The sequence below is a fragment of the Nothoprocta perdicaria genome, unplaced genomic scaffold (genome assembly GCF_003342845.1).
Source record: "Nothoprocta perdicaria isolate Ctin4 unplaced genomic scaffold, notPer1 scaffold_148, whole genome shotgun sequence".
NCBI lineage: Eukaryota > Metazoa > Chordata > Aves > Tinamiformes > Tinamidae > Nothoprocta > Nothoprocta perdicaria.
In genome coordinates, this window is record NW_020454627.1 from 61,873 (window position 1) to 89,630 (window position 27,758).

Below are 27,758 nucleotides of genomic sequence, written 5' to 3' on the forward strand. Positions count from 1 at the left end.
AACTCCTCTCACTTCTAGGTAGTTCAAGTTCAGTGAAAGGAATCCCAGCTTGAGATGCAGAGCCAGAAAGGTGTAATTTTAATGGGAATATATTGAGAGATCTGACTTTAAAATGCTGTGATTCATACTTTCTGTAGCTCAGCGTACTGTGATGAAACATGGAAATCTGTAAGAACTTCCTAAAGAAGGCCTTATAAATGCATAAGTGATCTTCCAGGCCATACAAAGAAAGGCAGTATGGTACTGCATTTCCCGCACAAGACAGCAGCAGATGCCAAAGGAAGGTTTTTTGCCTTTTAGTACAGACATGTCCTCTGTGAATCTGACACAGACACGTAAGTAAGTAAAGCTTCTGAGAAGACAAAAATATCTTAAAGCAAATGTTATGCTTTGGATTTGGATTCTATGGATATGCAAGTGTAAAGATTTATTGTAAATAAATTAATATATTTTCTTTATGACCATCAGGTATTGTCAGAAATGTGTACTGATCTGGAAGTCTTTTCTATAAATTGATGGTGATCAGCCAAGCTGAAAGCAGATGTATCCATTTGAATCCACTGTGACCTTTGGTTCATAGCTTACACTCATGTCATGTCATATTACCCCATCATATCACAAGAACTAAAGGTCAAACATTGTAGGGTTAACCTAAGAGAATTTATCAGCAGTGCTGTTGTCAGATTGTGTATAATGTAAAAAGTGCATGGTAAATGCGTTGAATCATAGGTTATTTTAACTGATATCTGTAGAGTAAGAAATTGAAGGCAATACTCATGCAAATAATAGATATAGCAGTTTACTCATAATTTATTTTGAAAGCCTCTGAGGCAGTTAGGAGAAGCAGTAAAATAGTGGGGGATGAGGCTCAGTCCATTGAGGACTTAATAGTACTCAAATATGTTTTCAAGGTAAAGGCCAACCTACCCTGCAGTCAATGAAGATAAAAGAATTTGAGGATTCCCAATCACTTCCTGGAGATATTCAGCTTCTTTCCATACTGGATTGTCCCACTCACTTCCTTTATTTACCTTCATGTCTCCATCTTCAGATGAAATATCTGAAACATACCAACTAAATCATTAACTCACTTAAGCATTTTAATAGGCTGAATAATTACTGCCGTTGGTCACAATAAATGATATAGAGGATGATTTTTTTTTTGATTATTATATTTTTTCTACCTTCCATATAGAAAATGACCTTCAAAGTATAGGTCATTTTTCTTGCTCACTCTGCTGGCCTAAGGGCACCACTTCCCTTTATATATATAAAAAATGTTAATGATGCAGTTGTAATGACATGGCTGCATTTAAATGAATTTCATTCCAGACTTTCCCTGAAGGATGTAATTATGCTTTTTTTTTCTCAGAAAAACTTGGTCTTATTGCTTGGGCTGACTCATATGGATAGTGGTTTATTTGAATATCTATTTTCTAGTGCAAGTGTGAACACACAAATGTGACACAACAATGAAAAGAAAAGCTTAATAAATGCAGTAGTAAAGATATTTACCTCATTTATCAATGAACAATACTGAAGATATTTACCTTCCTGCTGAATAGATTAATGTGATTCTGACTCACCCCTTCAGAGTAGGGTAGAAAACATGTGGAAATTCTTTCCTTTATGTAATTGAAAGTAAATGCATTTTTTTTCAATGGACAATCAAAATTTTTAAAATAGTACCTAATTCTAAAAGAAATCTTTCCCTGACATCCTTATGTCCCTGAAGTCAGACACATCCTCCTTGACTTCAACCACCCTCATATCTTGTGGGATAATCACACAGTGAGAAACAGACAGTCCAGAAAGATCCTACAGAACATTACAGATGCAGGTGGTTGATGAGCCAACAAGGGGAGGGCTGCTGCTAGATGTGATAATAACAAATAGAGATGGTCTAGTTGGAAATGTGCGTTGGGAGCAGCCTTAGCTGCAGTGACCATGAGACATTAGAATTCATGATCCTGCATGGAGAAAGCTGGGCAAGAAGTAGGATTGCAACCCTGGACTTCAAGAGAGCCAACTTTGACCTCCTTAGGGAGCTCCTTGGAAGAATCCCCTGGGTCAGGGACACAGAAGGAAAGGGGATCCAGCAGAGCTGGCTAATATTTAAGCACAACGCTCTCCAGGGTTGGAGCCTTTCTACAGGAAAGATGTCAAACAAGGGGGGAAGGAGGCCTGCATGGATGGTTAATGAGCTGTTGGGTAAACTTAATGAAAAAAAAAAAAGAGCATACAGCATGAGGAGGAAGGGCCAGGCCACATGGGAAGAATATAGGCATATTGTCAGAGAATAGAGATACACAACAAGGAAGGCCAAGGCCTGTCTGGAATTAGAGTTAGCAAGGGATGTCAGAGACAACAGGAAGGGCTTCTATAAGCACATCAGCAGCAAGAGGAAGACTAGGGAAAATGTTAGTCTACTGCAGAGTGGGGAAGGTGCCTTGAGGATGCAGAGAAGGCAGAGTTACTAAATGCCTTCTTTGCTTCTGTCTTTACTGCTAAGGCTAGGTCCAAAGAACTACAGAGCCCAGGTAAAAGAGAGATAACCGTGAGAGAGGAATACCTTCCACTGGTTGAGGAGGATAGGGTTAGGGATTACTTAGGAAAACWGACCACCGATAAATCTATGGGCCTGGATGGGATGCACTCAAGAGTATAGAGGGAACTGGTGGGAGTTATTGCTCAGCCCCTCTCCATCGTCTTTGAGAAGTCATCGAGAGTGGGTGAGGTGCTGAAGGACTGGAAGAGAGGCAACATCACTCCAGTCTTCAAAAAAGGCAAGAGGGAGGAGCTGGGAAACTACAGGCCGGTCAGCCTCACYGGTGAGGAAAGGTGATGGAGCAGCTCATCCTAGAGAGCATCCCTAGGCATGCGAAGGAGAAGGAGGTGATTAGAAAACTACAGGCCAATAAGCCTTACCTTCATCCCTGGTAAGGTTATGGAGCAGCTCATCCTAGAGAACATTTCTAGGCATGTGAAGGAAAAGAAGGAGTAGTCAGCATGGATTCACCAAGGGGAAGTCATGTTTGACAAATTTGATTGGTRGCCTTCTACGATGGGATGACTGGCTGGGTGAACAATAGCAGAGCTGTGGAGGTTGTCTACCTTGACGTCAGCAAGGCTTTCTACACAGTCTCCCATAATATCCTCCTAGGAGAGCTCTGGAAACTGGAAGACTGGCCAGGTGGACAGTGAGTTGGCTTGATAAGTGGCTGGACAGCAGAGCTCAGAGGGTCATTGTAAGTGGGGCCAGGTCTAGTTGGAGGCCTCTGGTCAGTGGTGTCCCCCAGGGGTCAGTACTGGGCCCAGTGCTGTTCAACCTGTTCATCAATGACTTGGACAAGGGCACAGAGAGCACCCTGAGCCCAGGAGTCCTTGTTGACAACAAGTTAACCATGAGTCAGGGCACGAGTGTGCCCTCATGGCCAAGAAGGCCAATGGGATCCTGGCCTGCATCAGGAGGAGTGTTGAGGGAGGGGATCCTGCCCTTCTCCTCAGCTCTGGTGAGGCCGCACCTGGAGTATTGTGTGCAGTTCTGGGCTCCTCAGTACAAGAGGGATGTGAAGCTTCTAGAGAGGGTCCAGTGGAGAGCAACAAAGATGATTAAGGGACTGGAGCATCTCTTATATGAGGAAAGAGTAAGTGAGCTGGACCTGCTTAGCCTGGAGAAGGTTGAAGGGGGATTTGATTAATATGTATAAATACCTAAACGGTGAATGTAGGGAGGAGGAGGCCAAACTCTTCTTGCTGGTGGCCAGTGATAGAACAACGGGTAATGTGGACAAATGGAAATACAGGAAGTGTCACCTTTGTACGGGGAAGAACCACTTGTGGGGGTGACAGAGCCCAGGAAYAGGCTGCCCAGGGAGATTGTGGAGTCTCCTTCTCTGGAGGTCTTCCAAACCTGCCTGGATACCGCCCTGTGCTACATGCTCTAGGTGTCCCCGCTTGAGCAGGGGAATTGAACTAGATAATCTCTAGAGGTCCCTATCAACTTTAACTATTCTGTGATTCTGTGATTATATTAGCGGTCTGGGTCAAAATTTGACATCTGTTATGCTGTTATATCCGGATATATCAATCTAGAGGTGATATCTGTGTTCCAACAGAGCAGCTCTGGATTTATACCAATGCCAATGAGAGCTAATTTGGCTTTCTAAATATGTAATTGTTCTTAGTGCAAAAAATCTATTAATCCCTTGCAGCAGTCACTGATTTTGGCATWTTAATAATAACAGAAAGCATGATTGAGTGTTTTCAGCACTTACTGACAGATGGTCATTGTGTTATAGAACAGCCTCGAGTAAATAATGACCAAATCCACATGAGAGATGGAAACTAGTTCTCCATTGTAAATCCTTTTTTGTTGTTGTTGTTGTTGTTGTTGTACGTAATTAAGTAGAAATGTGTCTTTTATATCCTTTTTTTATTGATACTAAAAGGCCAAGTCTTCCATTTGAACAGAAAGTGATAAGAAAATGAAAGTAGAAATATTCCAGCTTGTTTTTGTCTGCTTGCTGGCTTGTTTGTTTGCTTCTAACAAACCACCAGGACTTTGTTGTTAATCTTTCCCTTAGGTCTCTAATGGAACTGCTCCTCAAAGATCACAAGTAAACTAAAGGCAAAGATATAGTTTAATAGTTACAAATGATAGGGCTAAAATTCTCTTAATGTATCACGTGTAAAAGTGCACGGTGGTCTGCATCTCTGGGATAGAGATTTCATTGCAACTCACCCATAATGTACCCTAACAATTTATTGCATTGAAATTCAATGAGAGCTGTGAATTTACTYATGTTTACTGCTATAGAAATTGAGTCTGTTATGTTAAGAAGGAATCTGAAGCACCAAGCATGTTCAATAGAACCTTCAAAAATATTATTACTAAGGTTCTTATTGTTACAGTAGGAACTGTGCAGTGAAAGAAGTGCTTTCACCTGACTAGGAGGTTTGAGCAGAGTGAGTGGAATGTATTTTCTTGGACCATATTACCAATAAATAAAAGGAAAGGACTGTTCTTTATAGGCACAGAGTCTGCTAAGCTAGACTTACAGTCTCTTACCTCACTTACTTACAGTGAGCGGTCACTGAACACATGCGGTGTTTAATTTCTGAAGAATGAAGTGCTGATCAGTAACTGTCTTCATTCTAACTGCAGAAAGTGTCAATGATTCAATGGAGTTGCAGTGAAACAATACGAAGTACAAATGAAAAATGAATTCACATAGCTGTTTTTTGATGCATTGACTGTTCAGGAGAACAAAAAGCAGCTAAACTTTTTTTTTTTTGTCAATAAAATGATCAGATATAACTAAATACATGGAATGATCAGATCTATCAAGTAAGAATGTGCCTGTCAGTTCTCAGAAGCAAATTATACTTCAGCAGTAATTTTCAGCCTCATTTTGCACAATCTACAGCAAAAAGACAAATGGCTTCCATTGGATCTTTATCCACATTGAGCCTCATTTCTCTACATTTCACATTTGCACCTCAGTACATATCAGCATACATTTGATAAAAACTAAATTATTTCRGTCTTAGTTTCTTAAGAACAGAACAAAACAAAACAAACTTCCAAAAGCACATACATTTTGTCTACAGAAGTTTTCAGGGCACACTTTGCACAAAGTTCACTAGTATTAAGGTCAATAATCAAAATGAAATCAGAAACTTCCATGTGTCTTCGTGACCCATTCCGGTTACATTCTCTTCTGTGTGTTTACACATGTTTAAATTAGAAATTGTGCTGAATTAGGTTCTGTGATTAGAAGAACCGTTCTTTTATTAGGGGACATAATGAGCTAGTCTCAGAGCTAGTCACTTGACCCTGACAAGCTGTGGGAAATACTTTCTGTGGTGGTTCCCATTTCTTTTTGATAGTAAAGTAGCCTCTTCAGGACTGACTAATTTCAGTGAAGGTGAGAGGCATTCTCTTATCTATTAAATAACTATTTATAATTCAGAAGACCATTTCTGAAAGCAACAGCATGCTTTTTGTCTTCTATATATGGGGACAACATTGAATTCTTAAGCTAAGTGAACACTTTTGCAACAACTTGTTGGCAGTTTGGAATCCTGTAGCAGTAAGTGCATGGCTTCATCACCTGCTAGGGAGCAATCACAGCTCACCCTTTCCTAGTCCCACGGACCTTAAAAGTTGAATGAATACAGAGGTTTACCCTATCACATTGTAAAGGCCGTATATTCCTGTCAAGGCTGTAACACAGCAAAATAGACTGTATAATAAGAGTATTTGGAGAAAAATACGACTCCTTCCACTAATTTAGACTTTTGGCAATTCCAGGACCTTTTTCATTGTCATAACAGATTTTAATTATATCACTCTTTCCAAGTGAAATATATTTAAACAAACTCTTCTCTCTCTTAGCCAAGCAACATTCAAAGGTAGAGACAAAAGTAATCCATTTCCTCATTTTCTCTGTCGTGGTCTTAAAAAAAAATTTCCTTGTCCAGTGATACCTTAAATATGTTCTCCAGTTTTACACAAATGGAGCTAAATCTTTCTTGATCTCCTCATTACACTTCCACATGCTTTTTATTTGCTTTCATAAAAAGAGGGGGACATGGGAAGTACTAATTCTCTAAATAAATGGCCTCAGAGCATGGATTGTGAGGGAGGAAGTGTGGGGAATACTTTCAATGTCTTCTCAGAAGTCATAAAAGGGAGCAATGTTTGCAGCCCCATTGTAGAGGCTGACTTAAGACTCTTACAGCTCCTATAATAGATTTGCTGCCATAAAGGAGCACATGCACAAACAACATGCACACACACTGAGAGTAAGAGAGAAGCACTTCCTCCTCCCCTCAGTGTCTGTCTGTCTATCTATCTATCTATCTGTCTATCTATATCTCTCTCTATATATATGTTTGTGTATACATATATGTGTGTATGCGCTTATATATGCTGAAGATAATACTTCCAAATTTTTCACTCAAACTGCCTAATCCAAAGGCTCCCTGGGCTCCAGCATGCTGTTTGTGTTTTGAGACTGCTACACTTCTAGCAAAGCTGATTCAGGGSAAGTGTCTCATGATAATCCAAGTGTGGTCTCTGGGATAGGGAACTATAACATCTCACCCTCATCTTCTTTCCCTTCTTCTGAATTCTTTCCTGTGAAATTCATGCACTTCCTGAGAGTGTTTTATTTCTATTCATGCCATGGCTGTATCCTGCCCAGCCCTCTGCCAAACCTTACTTCATGTCCCACCCAAGCTATTTATATTTCCTGAATCTCCTCCTAGTGTTCATACCAAATGCTGGGTGTCACTGCTCGTGCTGACTCAGCACACTCCATGGGTCTGCTCAACAGCTTCAATATGGTCTTACCCATTTCCAAGAACACTAACCTTCATTAATGATACTATCACTCTCAAATGTGATGTCTGCATCACTTCTCTTAAATTCAAAGTAACACTAAGTGAAAGTATGGCAGTTTGGCAAGTTTCACAAATTAGCTGAATTTGTGAAGTCTCAGAAACTCTCAAACTTCCTGGGAAGATGGACTCTCTCTCTGTTCTTTTCAACTCCTTCTCTGTACTGTGGGTGCAGTTATCTCAATGTACAGGGATTTCAGTCTGCTGCTGTCWACTCCTTTTCTCTCTGAATTATTGTTCTCCTTGCTCCATGGACATAACTGCTCTAATACTACCCTGCAAAGCTTATAGCAGCTCCTTAGTCCACCATCTGTTAGAAGTATTCTGCCAACCCCGGTGCCTGCTTGTGCAAGTGTCAGACTCTGTGCTTCCATCTCTACAAGTGTCTTTCACCACAAATGTGCCATTCTTAGATATCTAACTCTCATAGAAAGAGAGAAATGGAAGCCTAAAATGATCAACATGGAAAACCAGCTTAAAGTTCACAAATAGCTTAAAGGAAACCCACGGAAAAGGCAGCTGAAAGGCAGGTCTGGTATCATTTTCCTTACGGACCCAAATTCTCCCCCTTTTACAGGGCCAGTGCCCTAAACATTAAATAAATTAATAAAGGGATTACATAGATCCATGGATTTCCTGTGATTTATTATACTTTCTGTCTCGGCTGGCCCTTTTGAAATTCAATATTGTATTTTATGGTTTCAGACAACTGTACAGACWGTGAAGAAGGAAAGTCATGTTTAAACATTTCCATTTTTGAAATGGAGTCCATAAACTTGACTGTAGAAACCACAAGGTAGCTCAGACTTATCCGTACATACCTGAAAAGAGTTCTGTTCTACACCTGTCAAATTAAACACTTCATATTTCTTGTCTACCTGCCTTGTAGGTAGACAGGACCTCCCTACCAGGATCACTGGCTAGAAGAAACATGGCTAAAAGGATTAGTTTCACAAAAGTTACATGTGGATACATCTCTCCAAAGGATTCAAAACAACTTTCTGCATTTCAGAAGATTTTTGTAACCACCATGTTATGAAAAGCTACATGTCCACAACCTTTAATTGAAAGTATTTTGTTTTGCCAAGACAATAAAATTGGCAAAATGAAGGTACTCTCTAATCTAGTAGGTTGTTCACATCTTGCCAGTGAGAGAAGCGCATTCCAACTCCCGTTTTCAGAAATATTTTAAAAAATTGAATTATAAAAGAACCTGGCAAGTATTTCTCTCTCTTCCATGACAGTGCCTTTTTTTTGAAAAAAGATTCATTTCTTTTCTTCTCCTGAAATAGATTTCAGGAGACCGGAGAGTCCCTTTCTATGTAAACAGGGAAGAGAGGCTGGAGTCCAGGTTAGAACACTTAAGGACACTACTAGTAGTTGTCATATAAATATTGCTAGAATGCAATATACCTTAGCTTGTCAAATTTTCCCTGTTCGTACTTACAAGGACCTCAGAAGCCCTCTTCTAGCTTGAAACAAATTTTCAGTRGCATGGTGTTTTCAGAGAAGAGTAGATTTGTGAAAAATGATGTCTGTGAAGGATTGAAACTATGTAAATTCAGACTGTAATCAGCAAATAGTTTCATCTATAAAAGGTGAAAAACATTTTAAAAATACTTAAGTATTTTATTATTTTTAAAGGAAAATTAATCCTAAAAGTTATGCAATTAAGTTATGCAAAATGCAATTTCAGGTGTACTTTCTGTAATATTAAAAGTTCATTTTGTTTGAAAATTAACCTAAGATTACAGTAAAGGAAATAAAAACGGGCTTAGAGAAAGCTTTACTTATAAAAATGAGTACTAAACTAAGATACATTGTGTTTTTTTCTAGCTAGCTCAAGATCTGTTGTTGTTGTTGTGTGCCAAAATCAAAATCTTTCTCTGGCTAGATTTTTGCCTCAGCCACTTCACAGCAAAATCTATGATTCAATCAGCTCATTAATGTGGCCAGGGATGGGACCAAACCACAGGTGGAAAGACAGGCAGCCTTTGTTAATGATCTAATTCTCACAGCCATGGTATAAACCAGCACAGGGATTTATTTACTTCTTCGAAAAACGAAAATCCTGAGTACACATAGAACAGCAAGCCAGAAGAAAAGCATTTCCTTATATGCCCTTGGGTTTGTTCCAATGTACTGAGGTGACATTTTCTCTTGAAAAACTGTATATATAGAGTACAAAGCCATGAAATGTTTAATACTGTTCTGGAAAACTGACTTTTACAGAGTTTAATTACATAAATTTATTATTTAACAAGAGAATGGCAGAACTTATTTTAGGCTTCTCAAAGCATTTCAGTTATTAGCAGGCTTTATAAAGATAAGAATAAGGTGATTACTAGGGTTCTCAATACTGTACAGGGTAGAATTAAAAACTACAATGAACATGGCTATTACTATCACTTTAGAACTATGCTACCATCTATTATGCTTTCTTAGCAAGTTAATGAAATTCTTTGTCCCACACACAAAGGACCTACAATGTAATAAAGTTATTAATGAACACAAGTCAACCTTTTAGAAGTAATAAAAAGGATCACTGCCAAAAAAGGGAAATTCACTTATTTAACAATCATACTATTATTTTGTAAACAATACAAAGTTTTAAAAGGCTTATCGCTTCATGCTATACACAGATGTTTTGCAAAATATCGGTGCATGTATTTCTACAAACATCTAAATCCAATTTTGAAAAGTAGAAGCAAGGTTTGCTTCTAATCTGCAATGGGATTGTAACTACATTTCCTAAAAATGACCAAGTGCTATTTCAGGAGTAACAAGGAAGATGTGTAGACTTTAAAAATTTTTCTTTTTTTTTTTTTTTTTTTAATACGGTTTTAGAATTCCCCTGGATTTAAGACTAATGACTTTACTTAAAGTGTAAAACATATCTAATTTTTACTGCCTTACATCGAAGGAAATGATCATTTGTTAAAAGTTTTCTTTGCTTCGCATATGAAAAAATTAAGCAATAAGGCACAATGCAAAGGTGTGATTATCTGATGATAACCCCAGCTTCTTGAAATTGCTTTATTGCGCTTATATGTTAGATTCTTCATTGGATATTAAGGGCATTAGCATGTTCATAGAGTTTAATCTTTCCCATTAGAATACTGAATTCATAAGGCGCTCTTTTTGTTGTTGCTGCTTTTTTTTTGTTTTTTTTTTTTTTTTTTTTTTTTTGTCTAGGCTCTTTTATAATGTATGAGAACTTCATATACTCAAAAATACTGTAATTGGTTGGTGCATAGTCCTCTGGGGAGATTAATTTACAAGGACTGTACAGTTCAGCTAAAACTAGTTCTCAACATTTCAAAAATGTCAATAGTATATTTTCCTAGCCCTGTAAACACATTTTGATACACAATATAAACTTTAATGGTAGTTTTAAGACACCTCTGGGGGAACAGTTATTTAGGCAATAAGACACAGTAGGGTGTGAATTATGGTACAATAATTCCCCACCAACGGCACTGTTAGGAATGAGGCCAAAGGCCAAGGGACCAATGCACACACTAGGTGTGAAATATGGCATCATAAGTCACACTCTGAAGCGTCTTCCTGCAATTAGAGAAATACATGCTTTTAACACAAATACTATTCCAGGGTATTTTAGTAGTATTTTAATGGAATATCCTGAAAAACTAAAAGCTGTCCATTGTACATCCTGGAAGATATAACTTTTTTTTTTTCCCTTTTTTTTTAAAAAGATCCCATATTCTCTGTTATATACTTTGTAGCATTGTACTGTGGTTACATACCCATTAAAATATATGTCTTACCCTGGTTTGCAAAAAATAGGGCAAAGACATTTTGTGCAGAGAGGAATAACGTGCTTTGCCCTTTGTCTGAAAATCAGAGTGCCTACCCTGGGGTTGTCTTGGCTTCTCCTCTGTTAACTGTACTGAGGAAATGGCTAGATCTATGCACTTGTCCTTCCTCAGATGGCTTGTGCAGCTACACTGGAACAGCACACAGACTTCGAAAGTCTACCAAAAATGTTTCCTTAAGCCCCATTTCAGCCCTGACAACTAGGCTCATCACAGTTCTGAGATAACTTCTAGTAACGATTGCAAAGAATATAAAGTGCTTGATCCCACTCTGACCTCCAATTGACAAATGYAGTCTCTGCCCTCCGGGCATTCCCACATTATGGGTGCAGTGATGGCTACAGTGCAGTCTGGAGATACATYAGCTTACCGTACAAATAGCTAGCGTGGTGCCTGCTAGCAGCCTAATTGCAGCAGCAGGGATCTCAATGTGATCTAAACTGGCTCCTCAGACAGCTTTTACCACTTGCCCTCAACTTCCACGCTGTCGTGAATTGATTGCTACCAGCCGCCCAGCCAGCTAGTGGGCATCAGAGGCAGCAATGTGGATAGTGCTGATGAGACGGCTGTTTGCCAGGCGTATTTGAGGAGCGATAAGCCCTAGGGCACATCCGCCTGGATCAGCGCAGTGAGGTGTTAGGGATGGCTGAGCAAGCAGGGCAGGAACTGTTATGGTTAAGCGCAGCACTGCTGTGCTGTGCAGAGAGCAACCTGCATGCTGCAAGCAATGTCGAGGCAAGGGCAGGTTCATTAGCTCTCTTTGCCTCTGCTTCTTGAACCAGTTCATTGCACTCTCACGCAGGGATCTCTGCGTGTCCCTGGTTAGCCAGGTTTGCTTAGTCCTGCCAATTTAAGTCTGGTACAAACATAACCATTTTGGGAGAGGCAGCTGGTTCCTACATACCTACACAGTTGCCTTTTCCCCAATGGGGAAAGTAAGTGGTCTGTGACTATTTACATCAGCTGAGGGTAAGGTTTGGAGTCCAGAATCCCTTCTTCTCCATGAAATAATTTAATCTCACACAAGGGACTGCTGGGACAGTAATACTGGTGACAGGGTAAAATGCTGTACTGGGTAGTATTTGCCATAGGTATCAGAGAGCAATAAGCACGGAGCTAAACAGAGACTTGACCTGGTGCCTCCCTTTCCTCCTTCACTCAGGAAGGCTATTTTAACCTCCAGAAAGAGCAGGCACTGAGTTCTGTTTGATGATCTTCAGGGACTCAAGGGGACAATCTGAGTTTTGCTGTTTCCTCTGTAAAAACAAGTAAGCAGCAGRCAAGCACTGCTTAGTGCTGCTCAGCTTGCTTGAAGTTTCTGTCACATATGACAGAAAAATCTACATCTCTGCACAGGTTATTTTTCCCACCCAACAGCTTTCAACCGAGGATGGGCTCCATATTTTTTTTTTTTTTTTTAAGCTTAGCTTAAAACATCATTTTAAAACATCACTTTTATATCCACTTGCAAAATTACAGGCACTTTTCTCTGGTTCCCAATGGGAACGGGGTATACAGAGTCAAGAAGATAGCTGGCTCTAGATGCTTCAAGAACTTAAAATAAGCACCCCCTCTCACAAAATACCTTGTGTATATATAAATTACACCTTTTATTGGCAAAACAGTATTTCAAAGACTGCTGAGCAGTAGCTAACAAGTTTCCAGCAGCATGCTTTTCATATATTAATATTACTGCTCAGAATGCATGTACTCCAATAGAATACTCCAATTTCTGAAACCATTTCGTTACATGAAATTTGAAGTATAAATGCATCGCTGTACCACTAAAGGGATATGATCCTTTGATATACTCATCTCCATAAAGCCTCCTGGCTCTTAACAGTAAATCACAGCCCTACTTTCATACCTCATTACCATTATGTATCTTTTCAACGACATCTGACCTTATGCATAATCAGGTATGAATTTCAAACCATACCTATAATCTAAATGAGTGCCTCATTATTATACATATCCCAGAGTAAAGTAAGATTTGAGATGGAACTAAAGAATTCACAGTTCATTCATTCTGAGAAACAGGTCAATTGTAGGAAAGTCAGGCTCTCTAATTCATGACTGCAAACAGCATTAAACAACACCTGCAAATGGAAACTTTGCAAGAACTTCTCAGTTTCATTTTAAAAAGGACATTGTCAATTCTGGGAAAACAACATAGAGTTGAAACTGGCATGTTGCTAAAGCTAAACTATGAAAGAAAAATGCGAGTACTGTATTTATTACTTGTATTTTGAAGAAAGAACAACAGCACCAATTGCATAAAGTTATAAAACACCAGTAATAAACATGTAAATAATCATTGAGTTTGCAACTCCAATAAACACAGACATCTACAAAGAAATATATATATGTATACATGTAATATAATAAAACCATTCATTGCAGAACAAGAAACAWCATATTTTTGTACTATATAAAACAGCTGTACAGTGTGCACAGAGACTTTCCTGATCTCTCTAAAATAYCTGTCAGTTAGCTCTGCCCATCCATTTACTTAATATAGAGTTTCCTCATTGTCCATGGGAGAGCTTTAAGTGACATCTTGTACTTTTAAGCTCAGTACTTTTAGTGCAGTTTGTCTCCATATATATATATATATACACATATATACATACACACACATATATACAGCCACAGATGCAACATATATGTGTGTATGTATATATATGGAAAGAACAAACATACACATACACACACACACACACACACACCAGATGTACATAGCGCCTGCCTCCTGTGCTCTTGAATGAGTGCTTGTAAAAAAATCCCTGCACACTTTGTGGAGGGAGGGAAGGAAACTTGCTGATTGTGTGGATGGAAATCATCACACAGTTTCGTTCCTATCAGTCTGCAGACACACACAGCTAAATCACATGGTGCTGTCCCATAGACCTGAAGAGAGTCTGTTGCAGGAGGCGTCTTCTACCTTCTTGAGCAGCGTTGGCTTTTTACAAGGAGGTGGTGGTGGGGCTGCGATCCTCTGCTCAGTGTTGTGCAAGATTTGCTGCCAGTCTTCCCTCTCTTCACACAGCTTTCTCCTCCAATCTAGAAGCTCCTGCAGAGCCACACTCTCATTCTCTGAGAGTCTAAGCTGATGAATAACCTGTTASGGAGAAAGAAATGAAAGAGAAAAGTGGATAAAGTTAATTCCTTCGGCAGTGTAAAACTGCAGATCCTCTGCCTGTTCTCTCACTGGCATAAACCTGTGGTAAGGGCAGAAACAGATCCTTTCTTATCTTTGCAAATCTCTCCAAATTGTCCAAGGACATACATAATGCTGTATAAACAATAATGGTTTTCAACAAAATAACCTTGCCTTGAACTTACTAGAGGTGCTTTATACTGCCAAGCCCTCTGTTGGACAGAACTGCTTTTTGCTCTGCAGACTACYTCTATTATTTGCAGAGAGCATCGGGGAGGATTATAAGCTTATCCACAAGTTCTAGTAGGATCATGAAAAGAAATCCTGTGACTGCTACAGTGTGGCCTGGCTAAGGCACTCTAGACAGAGAGTGGCTAGTGACTACTCCTATTCTAATATTTACAATCAGAGGGGAAAAATAGATTGCTTTGCTTTGCCGATACCATTTATGCTACAGCTGAGATAAAAGAGATCAATCAATTCCTGTCAATAATTTGAAGCAATTTTCCCCTGCAAGAGTGTTTAAAACTTGGTGTTAACTCTCCCTCACCAAGAAAACAAGTGCTTCCTCTCCCATTTATCATTRTTTGCACCAGAAATAAAGAGAAAGGATTTATTAGAATTGTGTTCCATCATTCTCCTGTCTGAAAGTCATAGAACTCATGTTGTATGAAGTGGCTGCCAAAGATTAAATGAATGGAAAAAACACCCTTACGTCAGCAAAGAGCACTGCAACACAGTCCTTTGAAATACTCAAAACAAATGCCTGCCCTGACAGGCCCCTGTTCATATTTCTAACAACCTGTAATACTGCTATACTCACAGACTACCCTTTTACACAGAGCAAATAGTAGCTTGTAGGAATAGCAAGATTTTCCTACAAATGTAAATACTTAAGTAACCATAATCAAGAAACTAAAACCTGTTTTGCTACTTAGCATTAGTAATGCTGCTATTTGTCACAGGTATGTGTTATCCTTAGAATTAGATTCTGGCACTTCTCWTCCTCCAGAGGATACATTACCCACTAAAAAGGTAGTTTCAGTCAGCCTGTAACTATTTATATATTCACGGTGAAGTGTTTTGAGCTAGGCTCATTAACCATCTAGAATAAACTGCTCCTTTCCATTTAATTTTTCTGCTCTGAAGGCTATTTGATACAAGGCAGTTCAGAGCCCTCATGTCTGTCACTCCCTAGGAAGCCAGCCTCACCATCCTTCAAGACCTAACTGTCCTCTACACAGTTGAACAGCATCTAGAGCAGCATCTGTTTCAAGATATTCTATGGCAGAAGTGGCCAATTTAGGGACTGTGAGTCAAACCCTTCATAACAACTAATGTCACAAAGTCTCTCCACTTTGCTGGCTTCTTTCTCAGGGGCCTCACAGTGACCAAAATACAAATGCTGCCCCTTCACATGATGGACACATATCCAGTCACAAGAGAAGTGTAGCTATTCATGTCAAGGTTGAAATTGTGTTCCCTGGCACTGAGGGATGGTTGCATTTTTGTCACCATGACAAGGGCATTGACGTGCATTGCCCTTAAATGCTTCTGTGAAAACCTATGTACGTGATTGGTTCCAGTCACAAGGCTGTTTGAGTTACGTGAAGGACGTTTTATTCACCAATGGGCAGTGAGCTTCCTATGGTAATATTGCCCGTGGCTTCTACTATTCCTTGAAGGAGCTGGTGGGCACAGAAATGTACGTAGGTTTTATTACGTYGCTTCCTCTGTCATGTGTAAGTCTGACCTTGAACACATGGTGTCAGAGAACAAATCAATCCTTACATGCATATGCCTGCAGATCTATGGGTAATTTGCTTAATTTCTGGCTGTTTGATACTACTTTTTCCAAGATAATTGTTTTAAATTGTATAATATACTAATAAAAGGCATTAYAATTTCAACTATGGTTTTGAATTCTATGTTTAAGGGAAAAAGGATAAAAGAGGAAGGTGTCTGAAAGACTTTGCCACATTATATTTTGATCTCATGATACACAGCTAGATAACAATACTAATTCAAACAAGCATTTTGCTTATTATTTCAAAACAAAATGCACTAATGTATCCCAGTGACTCAAAGGGAATCTAGACCATATCAAAATATTATAGATTTCTTTTTCAGCATAGTAAGGAAGATTGAAAGACAAATGAAAGTTTTCAAATTGGAAGCAATTTATTGAGAAAGAGATGGCAGGTAGCATTATCCTACAGAACAGGTGTATAGTTTGAGGGGGATTGTGGCTTATTGTGATTGATGTCTATTGATTTGTGTCAGGTAGATTATAGGCATAACTCAGTTCAGGAGAGAGGTAGATTAGAATCCACTCTCCTCCAATTAGATGCCYTTTTTTGCACCTGAATTTTAGGCATTTCATGAACCTATATTAGGCTTCTTTCTAGAAGTGCTGATATATCCAAAAAGGAAGCTATGTTAGGCAGTCATTGCAAGAGCTTTTTGTGTAAGAGTTTCAGAGATTAATAAACAAAGATATTCCTAAATACTGGGAGATAACTATAAGCAAGTACACATTTTAAACCCTGTAGATGCTATTGGGTGTGTTAGAGTGACAAAAGTAGAGTGACAGGCTAACTCTAAGTAAAAGTCTGGAGACATTTTCAGTTTTAGAGGATGTATGAAGTATCTGAATTGAGATAGCTCTGCTGCTATTCTAAGAAACATAAAAACACACAGGTGCAGGGTGGAAAGTGAGTACAATTTGCCTGGGCAAGGCAATTGACAAATGCATTCTATTTATAGCTTACAGGCACTGAAGAAGCTTTATTATTCTGACACTGCTTATGCATGCTGTAAATTACTGTTGTGTCAGCAGTTCCACTTACAGCTCATTTTCCAGTGGATAGTGGACAAATCTTGGTCCGGTCTGCAAATAAGTGCACATCTCCCATTTTATTTTTGTTTTAAACAACTATGCAAAAAAAACCTCTCATACTTTTATTCATGATGAGACTGATCTGGTAAATAAGCTGCAAAAGTTCATATTTCAACCTGTATCAAAGCCATACAATAGAACTGCAATAGAATTAAACAGAGAAAATACACAGTAACTGACAGAGCTTTAAAAAAATTAATTATTTTAATTAGATCTATTTGAACAACAAGATGATTATTTGCTATCTTTTCTGTTGGTGATTAGACCCGTGACAAGCTCAAGATCTCTTATACATATTCATTATACAAAAAACTTGATGAATTATTTGATATGGAACAAGAATGTAAACTACCAACCTATGTTTCTTTATGCTATTCTGTATCTTGAACCCTTAGGTAGGTTGATTGAGCTGTGTAGGAAGTGATTACTCATATTTCAAATGCACTCTGAACAAACAATTTTAACTATTAAGAGACACAGATGGAACCAACCGCGGGCCAGTATTTTCCCACTGAAAGTCAGTGATAAATCAGACATAAGCAACACAGTATTTGGGTTAAACCCACCAAGAAATAAAGCATTCAAATACCCAACATTAACAGTCCTGCCATCTGCTGGAAACATCTAACCTGTGTTTGGTGCCCAGAGTTCCTGCTGAGCAGATAAGGAAAGCAAAGCTGTCAAAGTGATGCACAAGATGAGAATATGTGGAACTGCCAGATCCATTCAATAACAAAAACAGTAGCCTGAAACAGCTAAGCAGGTCTGTTCTGTCTGCTGAGAAATATGGCACAAAGGGCAAAAGTGCTTTCTACTGATCATTGTGGGTGCTCAAGAATCATTCCTCCCTAAGAAGAGTCCAACTTGTACTATAGAGACAAGCACTCTCCTAGCTTTATGGATTTTGGCTGGTAACAGAGCACTGATGTCTCAATTCAAACAGGAAAAAAAGCTGATCAAACAAAAAAAGTTGGTCTTTTCAGCATAATCTAGTTAGTTAGGCACATCTGGAAAGGAGATGATGTGGATTTGAGTTCTTTCAGAGTATGGAAGAGACTTGGGTTCTCACATACCTAATAGCATGCTAAGGACACTGTAACTGCAAAGAGGTGGRCTCAGAGGAGAAAAGACTTTGGCTCTTCTGTGTTGTGCTAAGGTGGGTTACCCATGTGGACTAATAGCAGTTCTTTCTGATTGGGTGCCTCACGATTGTAGTGTACATGAGAAAAGAACACTGAGATGGAGGACTTTTTGATATATACTGGCACCTATGAAACTTGTACATGGAGCAGTATTGTGCCTACTCAGCTACAAGTATTTAATATTAGACAATCATTGGGACATAACTTCCTCACCTGCTTTGCTAGATTTAGGCTTCTAAATTCTGTGTAAGCTTCATYTTAGGAGCTAAAACCGACACATTGGATTTAAACCTTGTCTTAGGATTAAGACAAGTAGCTATAAGTCAATAAATTATCTTAATTACGATCTAATTTCTTAGGCTAGTGCAGAAATTCAGGGTTATTAATTATGGGAGGTTGAAAGGTTCACAATTTTAAAAAATTTATGATAAAAGATGTGCTAGATAAAATGATTAACCAGCTCATTTAACATTTACGTTAATTTGAGTTATTTACAGACCTAATTGCAAAATCTCAGGAAATCCATTTTCCATTAAAAGATCAAATGATRTAACTTTTAAGGATGATAGTCTGTTAACAATTAGAAGTAACAAAATGCTTACAATCTCTGACTGTGTGTGAAATCCAACACAAACTTAGTCATCAAGCTATGGCTAATGGACTCATTAAAATCTCTCTGTCCAACAGAGATTCATTAATATGCAGTATTATATGCTTTAAAAGTATTTATGAGTGTTTCATCCCATTTTTATCTCTTCCAGGACATAAATACATATGTATATATAAATGGCACTCTAGGCAGGTTTTTGGTCATTCTTGATCTCATTGATCTTTCTAGCACTATGCACAAGAAAATACAAAGAAGCACTTAATTACATTCTGGTTGTTAAAATATACAAATAATGCTTTATTACCATTTTATTTTTAGTTACTTCTGTAAGTATTAGTTATATTCATTAATAAAGACATAAAACTACTATAGAAGATAACCTTTTAATGATAGTACAGTTTAAGGATACTTTAAGCATATAAACCTAGAGATATTTAGGTGAGGTAACTGCTTTACTTTCAGAGGAATATTGCCATTATGTTCTTTAATAGATTTGTCAATTTTGACGCTTTAAAGTAACTGTCAGTAGGTACTTGCAATTAATTATTACAACAGTAATACTCTTTTATCAGTGTTTTACGTTATTAGTAAAACTGAAGTCCCATCACAGAAAAAACATAGGGAGATTACGTATATAGAGGTAGTGATTTCCCTCTTTAAAACTTACGCCATAGTTGTAAAATATTGATGATAAATTACCATAATTAACTTACAAAATGCCTTGACAAAAGCCACGGTTTTAATCTTTTTAATTATACTGGCCCTCTAAAGTTTTAAGCAAAAGAAAATTCAGTCTGTAACCAATACATGACTCTGGTCATCTCTTTTAGAGATTTTTTTAATTTTAAAACTAGTTCATGGACCCCAGTGGGGTCATCAGTTGTAAAGACAGGAATGATCAGGACATTCTCACTTCCCATTTCACAATCAAGGACATAGAATTTCATTCAGTAATTCTAGAAATAATTCTTAGTGTAAATGTTTATTAGTGAGACCGATACATTTGGTTTCAGTCTGTGTCAGGCATGCATCTTTCTAACACAAAGATATGTTTCTAAAACATTTTAATAGTTTAACCTTCCTGTCTTTTCCTTTTGCATCTCACAAGCTGCTGCACTGAGGGTTTCCAAAAATGTAAGGCACAGTTTTCTTCCTAACTATAGGACACACACAGTGCAACCTCTCAAAAATCTTGACCTTTCAGGTACCAAAATGGATATGCTTTTCTTTGTGCTACAAAAAAAAAAGTATAAATCAGAAAAGAATTGCTTTGCCACCAACCCATGAATCAGAAAAAAAAAATAGTCTACACGTTAGTTAACAATACCAAATTCATTTAAAGATACAAGAGCAAAGCACATGCAAAAACAGGGATGTGCTAAAAAGCCTAGATAAGCATTCAACATAAATCAAATCAATATGTAAATTTATGTTTGATTGGGAAACGTGCACTGGTCACATAAGACCCCAGCAGGGAGCAAAGAGCTGCTTTGATAAATGAGTTTACATGCTTCTAAATTCCAATTAAAAATCTTCAAATACAAATGTACCACTGGGATCTCAGCTGATTCATCCAATTGTTTTGTGAATGCTGGGACATGCATCTTTTTTTGCAAATGTAGATCCACTGCACATAATAACTTGATATGTGTTCTGCAACATTAAATAATTTTAGCTAATCGAAACCGCTCCTAATTTTCTTTTGGGTTTGAGTAACCTTACCATCTCTAGTCAGAGACATTTGGTGTGGCTCAGACTGAAGATTTCATGATTTTATGTTCCTAATCTGAGCATAACTACATTTCTGGCACAAGTTCTGTGCTCTTCTCACATCCACATTTTTTTTTTCAGGATTAATTTTCAGTTATAAAAAAGGGGCTGTTTTTCAGATCTTCTGTCAAGGTGATACAATAATATGCAGAAATTACAATATTTTACATTAATCAAGGTAAACTTACTGCATATAGGTTGGAGGTCTTTTAGCATAGCATGCTATATGCTATGCTAAACCTATGCTATGCTATGCTAAACCTATGCTATGCTAAATATAAAGTTATGCTATTGCATAACTTTGCATAATAATTTATATAAAACCTCAGTATAGCTGTAATGTATAAACTACATAAAGTATTAGAAAAAGGTAGAAAATATTCAATAACGTATTACATTTCAGGAACTCTGATTATCTGACCTGGAAATACAGGTAGACAAGTGTAGACATTCAAAGGAGGAATATGCACATTTATTTATTCATTTATTTTGAGGCAGTATTTCTTAATTATTTATTTGTTTTGGATGCTTTACCTCAGCTCTAGTTTTCTGATAACAGCTAGAAAATGATACCTCCCCAAAGTGACTAAACATAAGATAATATTAAAAAATAATGTTTATTTGCTTTTTCTCCTATAAAGTAATATTTCGGTCTCTCAGACAGACTACAGGATATTTTTCAACATCTTCAGGAGCATCCTCATATTTCACACCTGATTCCTGAGAAAAACATTATGTGCAGGATAGCAACTGTGTCTTTCTCCAGATGAGCTGTGAAAACAAATCATCTATTGCAGATGTCTTCAGAACAGTTGACCTAACAATAGTGATACCCTTTTAGTATGTGTTAAAAAAAAAACAAAAACAACAACAAAAAAAAAGAGAAAAAGAAAACTTGTTTCCATTTATTGGATCACTGCTACTTTGTGCTTTGTGGTACTAACAAAGATACTTTYCCTTATCAATTCCCTTATCTCAATTATACTGCCAATCATTTTCCTCTGAAATTATCAAAAATCTTACTGGCTCATCAGAGCCTAGTTTTGCCACATGGCATTTGCTTTTGAAGCCATTTTGAACAAAAACACCAAGTCATATTTCCTTGTTGTGTATAATCCTTTGTTTCATAAAAGGGATAATCTTAGGGTTAAAAATCATTAGGGGTGAATACCTCTTAATTTATGGACTGTTAGGAACCTAAATCCGTAATGATTTACGTACATAATTGTCTCTTTGCTAGAATGAATCTGCAACCAACAAGAGTGTGGAAGTAGAAGAACAGGAGGACCAATTTATTCTCCCTCCCATCACATCTTTGGGAAATCAGAAGAAAGGGGCAAGGGGGCCATCCTGCCTTTCCATTTGAATATGAGGAGGCTTTTTGTGTGACCCCCTGGCCCCTAGGCAGCCCAGTGGGCCTAGATACATACCTCACCTAAGCACCTGAGCTTAGGGAGGGCAAAGGGATGGGTGCTCAGGAGGCTGTGTTCCCTTCTCAACACAGCTCGACAGTCACCCATCTAGCATGGATAAAATATGAGCTTTCTTTTCTGAAGATCACTGCAGTCATGACTAGAACATACAAAGCCTTTAGTACAGAGATTCCAAAATGTGTGTACCCATGATGAATTTACATTGTGCATTACTATTTAACATATCAGGAACATATTTTTGGCTGCACATCTCCTARGAAATAAAGCTGCACTGTATTGCGAGTTCTGATTTTTGTCTTTATGTGTCATTGCAAAGAAAATGCTTTGATGTTACTRTCAAAACAATAAACAAAACATGGTTCAGGGGAATATATTGATTCAGATTCATGATAAGAATATAGCCTTCTATGTCCTCTTTTGKGTGTTATGTGTTAAAAGGATGTTAATGATTTTGTTAATATACCACCAGACTTGCTAGATTGTGAATTTTTTCTACAAGGATGATCAAAGATTCCTTCCAGCTAATAGTCAAACATGACAGGCATTAATAATGAATGTTAGAGGCCTGTGTTTAGAACTGTGACAATGGGCTAGGTGTAACAACTCATTGCATTCTTCAGTATTCATTTTTTTAACTACTGCACATTCAACAAAAGAAGTGATTGGCAACAAATATTAAATCAAGAGGGAACAAAGAAGGTCCTTGAAATTATAATGAATATGCAGCTTTTCTAAGACAGGAGATCGCTGAAAGCAATGAGATTTCACAAAATAAGAGCTATGGCTTAAGCTATAATGAAACAATAAATACATTCTTCACGAATATGAAAAGACATTTCCAATTTTTCATTGTCAGATGAAGGCTCCTGTATTATGGCAATCTGCCAACCAGCACTAGGGGGTTTAAACAAAATAGGAGAGATAAGACTGCAGATTGTTTAATATAACAATATGTGAAAAAATAACCATCATTTTTTTGCTACCTCTTTGCATACATGTGACAGATAAAAACAGATATTTCAGAAGTGGATAACCAAAATCTTATGCGAGAATGTATTGTAGGCCTGATATTATTCTACCTGCTGGAATGGAAAACTGCTTGTTTTGTGTCTTGCTCTGGGAGTATTTTCAGAGGATGCTAAATGCATGAGACTTCATGTGATTTCAAACGAATCAACAAGCAGTTGCTACAAAAATAAATTCCACAAAGATGTTTAGCTGTTAGTTAGAAATATTATTTTTTCTCTGATTGTGGAATTTTGTGAAGTCTAGGGTTTTGAACAAGTTACATGATAAGCTACGCTATAAATTAAGGTATATTAAGTATATTATGAAATAATTTTTATTTAATGGAAAATAAAATATCATAATGGTAGGTATGTGCCTGAAGATGAATGTTAGATGCATCATATATCACATTAACTTTCTTTTTACTCTTCTGGATCTCCCTCCTTTTTCTATATAGGTTCTAAAATTCTATATATACTTAGGTGGTACTTGCTTGTATTCTATGTATATAATCACTTATATAACATACAGCTCTAGAATAATACTTTTTTTTATTTAAGAACTCTTATTTCTTTTGATGTATTTTTTATTAACTTTGAAGGGACAAAAATCAGACTTGATTTTTATTTCCCTTCTCCTGTCCTCTGACAGAATAAAGAGGACTTTTTTCCCCGTAACTTGCAAATGACAAGTCAATATTTTTAACTGTTTTTAAACAATTTTGTCCTTTTCATATTGATTAAAAACAGAGCTTTTAAGCTATAATTTCCTGTGAAAAGTAGTAAATAGTGCTCCTGGTCCACAATGGATGTCTTTGTAGTCAACAACCTTTACTTTAAAGATGAACTAATAAGTTGCTGGGTTACCGTCTGCAAGTTCATACTTCATACTAGAAATTACTTCCAAAAGTGTTTGTTACAGGTTGATCCCTACCAAACATATCCACAGAAATCAAGCAGAATGATTTGCTTTCTAYAGTGTATCTGTAGGCAGTGTGCAGGAAGTATCAGGCAGTGATGCAGGTAATTAACACATGAAGTGACAACTTGATAGCACCAAGAGCCACAATACCTTTATTTTAGTTACATGTATGAGAGCCCTGAGATCCTGTGACAAAGATGAAAGTAAAATTTCTGTCATTTCAGTAAGGAACTAGTAGGGAGATATTAAAACACACAAACACAGATATTAGAAGTCCCTGAAGGCTAATGAATTAGTTGTTACCTTTAGTCAAAACGACAGCRTGTCTGCCAAGAAATACAAGGACTCAGCGTGTGTTTCTCTCTCTAAAGCAATGAGTCAATCAGTACCTTCACAGATCTGTGAAATCTGTCCTATTTTATGTCTGCACAAGAATTACTTTAAAGTTACAGAAACTAAGCCTGGCAACAAGTTTTACAATAGGACTGTAATTACTGTTAACTATTAGTGTTACCAGCAGTATGCTAAGAAATGTCAACTGTAATTAAAACCAATCACTTTCAGTTACATGGCACATTTGGAAAGGATGAAAAATGCTATTTGTTCTTTTGATCTATGGATTTTCACACCTATGAGAACTTTTTTTTCCTCTCAAATGGGAGGAAGCTTGCAGTCGTATTTTGCAGTATATATATTCATTATAGCAAACTGCATAAAAAAGTCACTAAACTAAAGTTTCTTTCCTTGTTGTGCCACAACTCTCRTTAAGGCTGCATTTAAGGAGAGCCCCTGCATGCAATTGTGGCACAGAATTTATTTTAATGATTTGTGGAACACTTTAGCTAAACACACAGTTAGTGGAAAGCGACATTTCAAAATACTGAACTGAATCTGTGCTGAACTTCGGAAGTTGTTTTGGAAGAAACAAAAATAATTGTTTGTAAATGGTGAAAGACTTCTAAAATAAAGCATTTGAGTGTTTCAGACTAATTTTATSTAGGATGCAGTTTCTATTAGCAAAGATAAGAAGAGGATCATGGCTCTGCTATATCCCGCTCATTTAGCTCTCCATGCCCTGCACTGATGCAACAATTTAAACACGATCCTTCTGCCTCCTAGGCAAACATTACAGCAATAGAAGTACTGGGTACTCTGGGATAAAACTGTCACACTTGGTGAGGTTTATCATAGGAGCACTCTCTGGAACTTGGATGTTTCCTTCTGTAGAAAGTGTTTTTTGGCTACTCTCATGCATATTTGATTGATCATTAAAAACAAACAAACAACAACAACAACAACAAAAAGAACCAAAAATAAAAAAGCCCTCCCAAAGAGAAACATTTGGAAACAGCAATCAATCCCCGTAGTTTTTATAATCCCATGTCCTTATCCAATATCTCGACTTGGAGACAGTAAACCTAAAATCATATTTTCACAGCAAGAGAAAAGTACTTTTTGAAGGTCTGAGAAGTGTGGTGAACTTCTGTTATTCTGTGCAAAGCACAAAGGTACACACTTGTGCCAAGGCACTTTGGCAGGCCTTGCTACATATCCAAAGAGACTGGCGTACTGCTCAGAGCTGTCCTGGCACAATTTTTCAACTTGCAATGCGAACTGTAGTTATTGTAGTTACGTCTGTGCTTCAGACAGTGGGGCATAAAATCAAGGTGAAGATAAGATTTTTGTACTATTTGCTCACATATTTACTCAAAGCCAGTTAAAATCTATTGTTCCTCAAAGTTAGYTTAAGACCAAACACTACACTGGAGATTGAGTCCTGTTCACATTGGAATCAATGCCCAAACATTGAACAAACTTCCACTACATCCAGGATCTTACTCTACTGATTTAGAAATGCTGTCCTCCTCCTCCCATGCAATCAGCAGCTTCTAAATACAATAAAAAACTTCCCTTATCTTCTGCTAAAGTGTTTTGGAAAGTGTAGCATTGATTAATGACAACTTTCTATTGAAGAAAATTTCTGTCAACTACAACATACTTTTCCTTTGGAAAATATTYGGCAGTTGCTGTAAAATTCTTATAATTTCAAATGAAAAAATGAACCAGAAGTTCTCTTAGAAATGAGGACTGAAGATGTAAATGCTACAAGAGAATACTGTAATTTCATTTAAGTGAAAAAAAAAATTATGTGATGGACCACATGTCTGAACTAACTACTTTGAATGTTAAATGTTTCACTTTAGAAACAAAATGCTAAACAAAGGAATGAAGAAAATATATTACAGCAAATTTTGTTGGTTGTTGCAATTTAATGCATTGCAAACTTAATTCTGTGTTGTCTTTATGAAGTGGCACTAATTAAATGGGAACTCTGAAATTACCAAAATGCGAACTCATGCTATTTAGCATGTATAGATATTTTCATTGTCTTTACTCCTTTATATACAAACAGATAATATAATCATGCATTTGTTCCTATATGTAGATTATTATATCACTGCTCCTGGTATGACAGAATATCTTGAGGGAGATCAACATCTTTTTCCTCTTAGGATGAAGAGACATAGTTCCTGCCTGAATATAATATCTGCACAACCTGTCACAATAACTGCCATAAACTTTGAACACTTCATGACAATTATCTTTCCTGGTGACAAAAGWTAAGAGTAAATGAATTATTGTGCCTGGTTCAATACAAACCAAACACCATAAGGAAAACCTTATTCAACAKACAAATGCAAATCAAAAAAGACTTCAATGTACAGTTGCTGTTAACTATTACTTTTAATCAATTTTAGTGGATCCTATTAGCCCAGCAACTCTTACCTGACTTGTGTGGCTTTCCCTGTGTCTTTGAATTGATGAACTTGCTGTATTGCTGGCTGATAGTCTTGAATATTCATTTTCTTCTGGTAAACCTAGAATAGAGATGTACTAATTTATAATTTGACATTTATGCATATTATCTCAGCTGCTTCTGGCAGGAGATTCAAAATACCTTGACAGGTTTTACTAAATAAGAATGCTAAACATCATAAATTTTCCTGATTATTTATGATCTCCATGCCTACTGAAACTAGAGTGATTATTTTTATTGTTTATCAAGTATAAAAAGTATCATAGGTATACATGCTGGTGTACAGAAGGAGACATTGTACTGAAAGAGGCTACAAATAATGTTACCTATACGCTGGCGAGAGATTCTTCCTGCAATGCGGAATCCCTGGCTTCCCTCCCCTGGCTCCTTTTCATCACAGAGGCAATGCAAAGGGAATGCAAAACAGGCCTGTGGGCTGCTCTGAAATTAATGTCTCAGGGTCACTCAGGAAGTCAATAGTAGGTCCAGGATTTACAACTTGACCTCCTCAGCACAGCATTTACTGCACTGCTGCTACCCTCTCTGTGTGGGAATTARCTGCCCAAAGTTTAGCCGTGTGAAAACCAGTTACCAGTGTAAAAAAGCCAGGTCGTCTCCTTCTGCAGTCAGGAGAAACAAACAATTCTGTACTGTTGTCCTAGAGCAAGGCTCTCTGCCCACATTTCCCATCTCTTCTGCCGGACCAGGACCATTCCCATAGAGCTACCAAGGATCTCAAAGGGGTGATTAAGGG

The 27,758-nt window shown here is 37.5% G+C and overlaps 1 protein-coding gene across 1 annotated transcript in view; it reads right to left on the reverse strand.

Moving 5' to 3' along the window:
• Positions 1 to 13,973: 13,973 nt before the first annotated feature.
• MYO16 (myosin XVI) overlaps positions 13,974 to 27,758 on the reverse strand; it is a 272,053-nt gene continuing 258,268 nt past the window's right edge. The window contains exons 34-35 of the mRNA XM_026034575.1: positions 26,974 to 27,065; positions 13,974 to 14,364 (exon numbers count right to left, since the gene is read on the reverse strand). Of these exons, the coding sequence (XP_025890360.1) occupies positions 14,131 to 14,364; positions 26,974 to 27,065 (326 nt within the window). The 3' untranslated portion in view covers positions 13,974 to 14,130. The remainder of the gene's footprint in view (positions 14,365 to 26,973; positions 27,066 to 27,758) is intronic.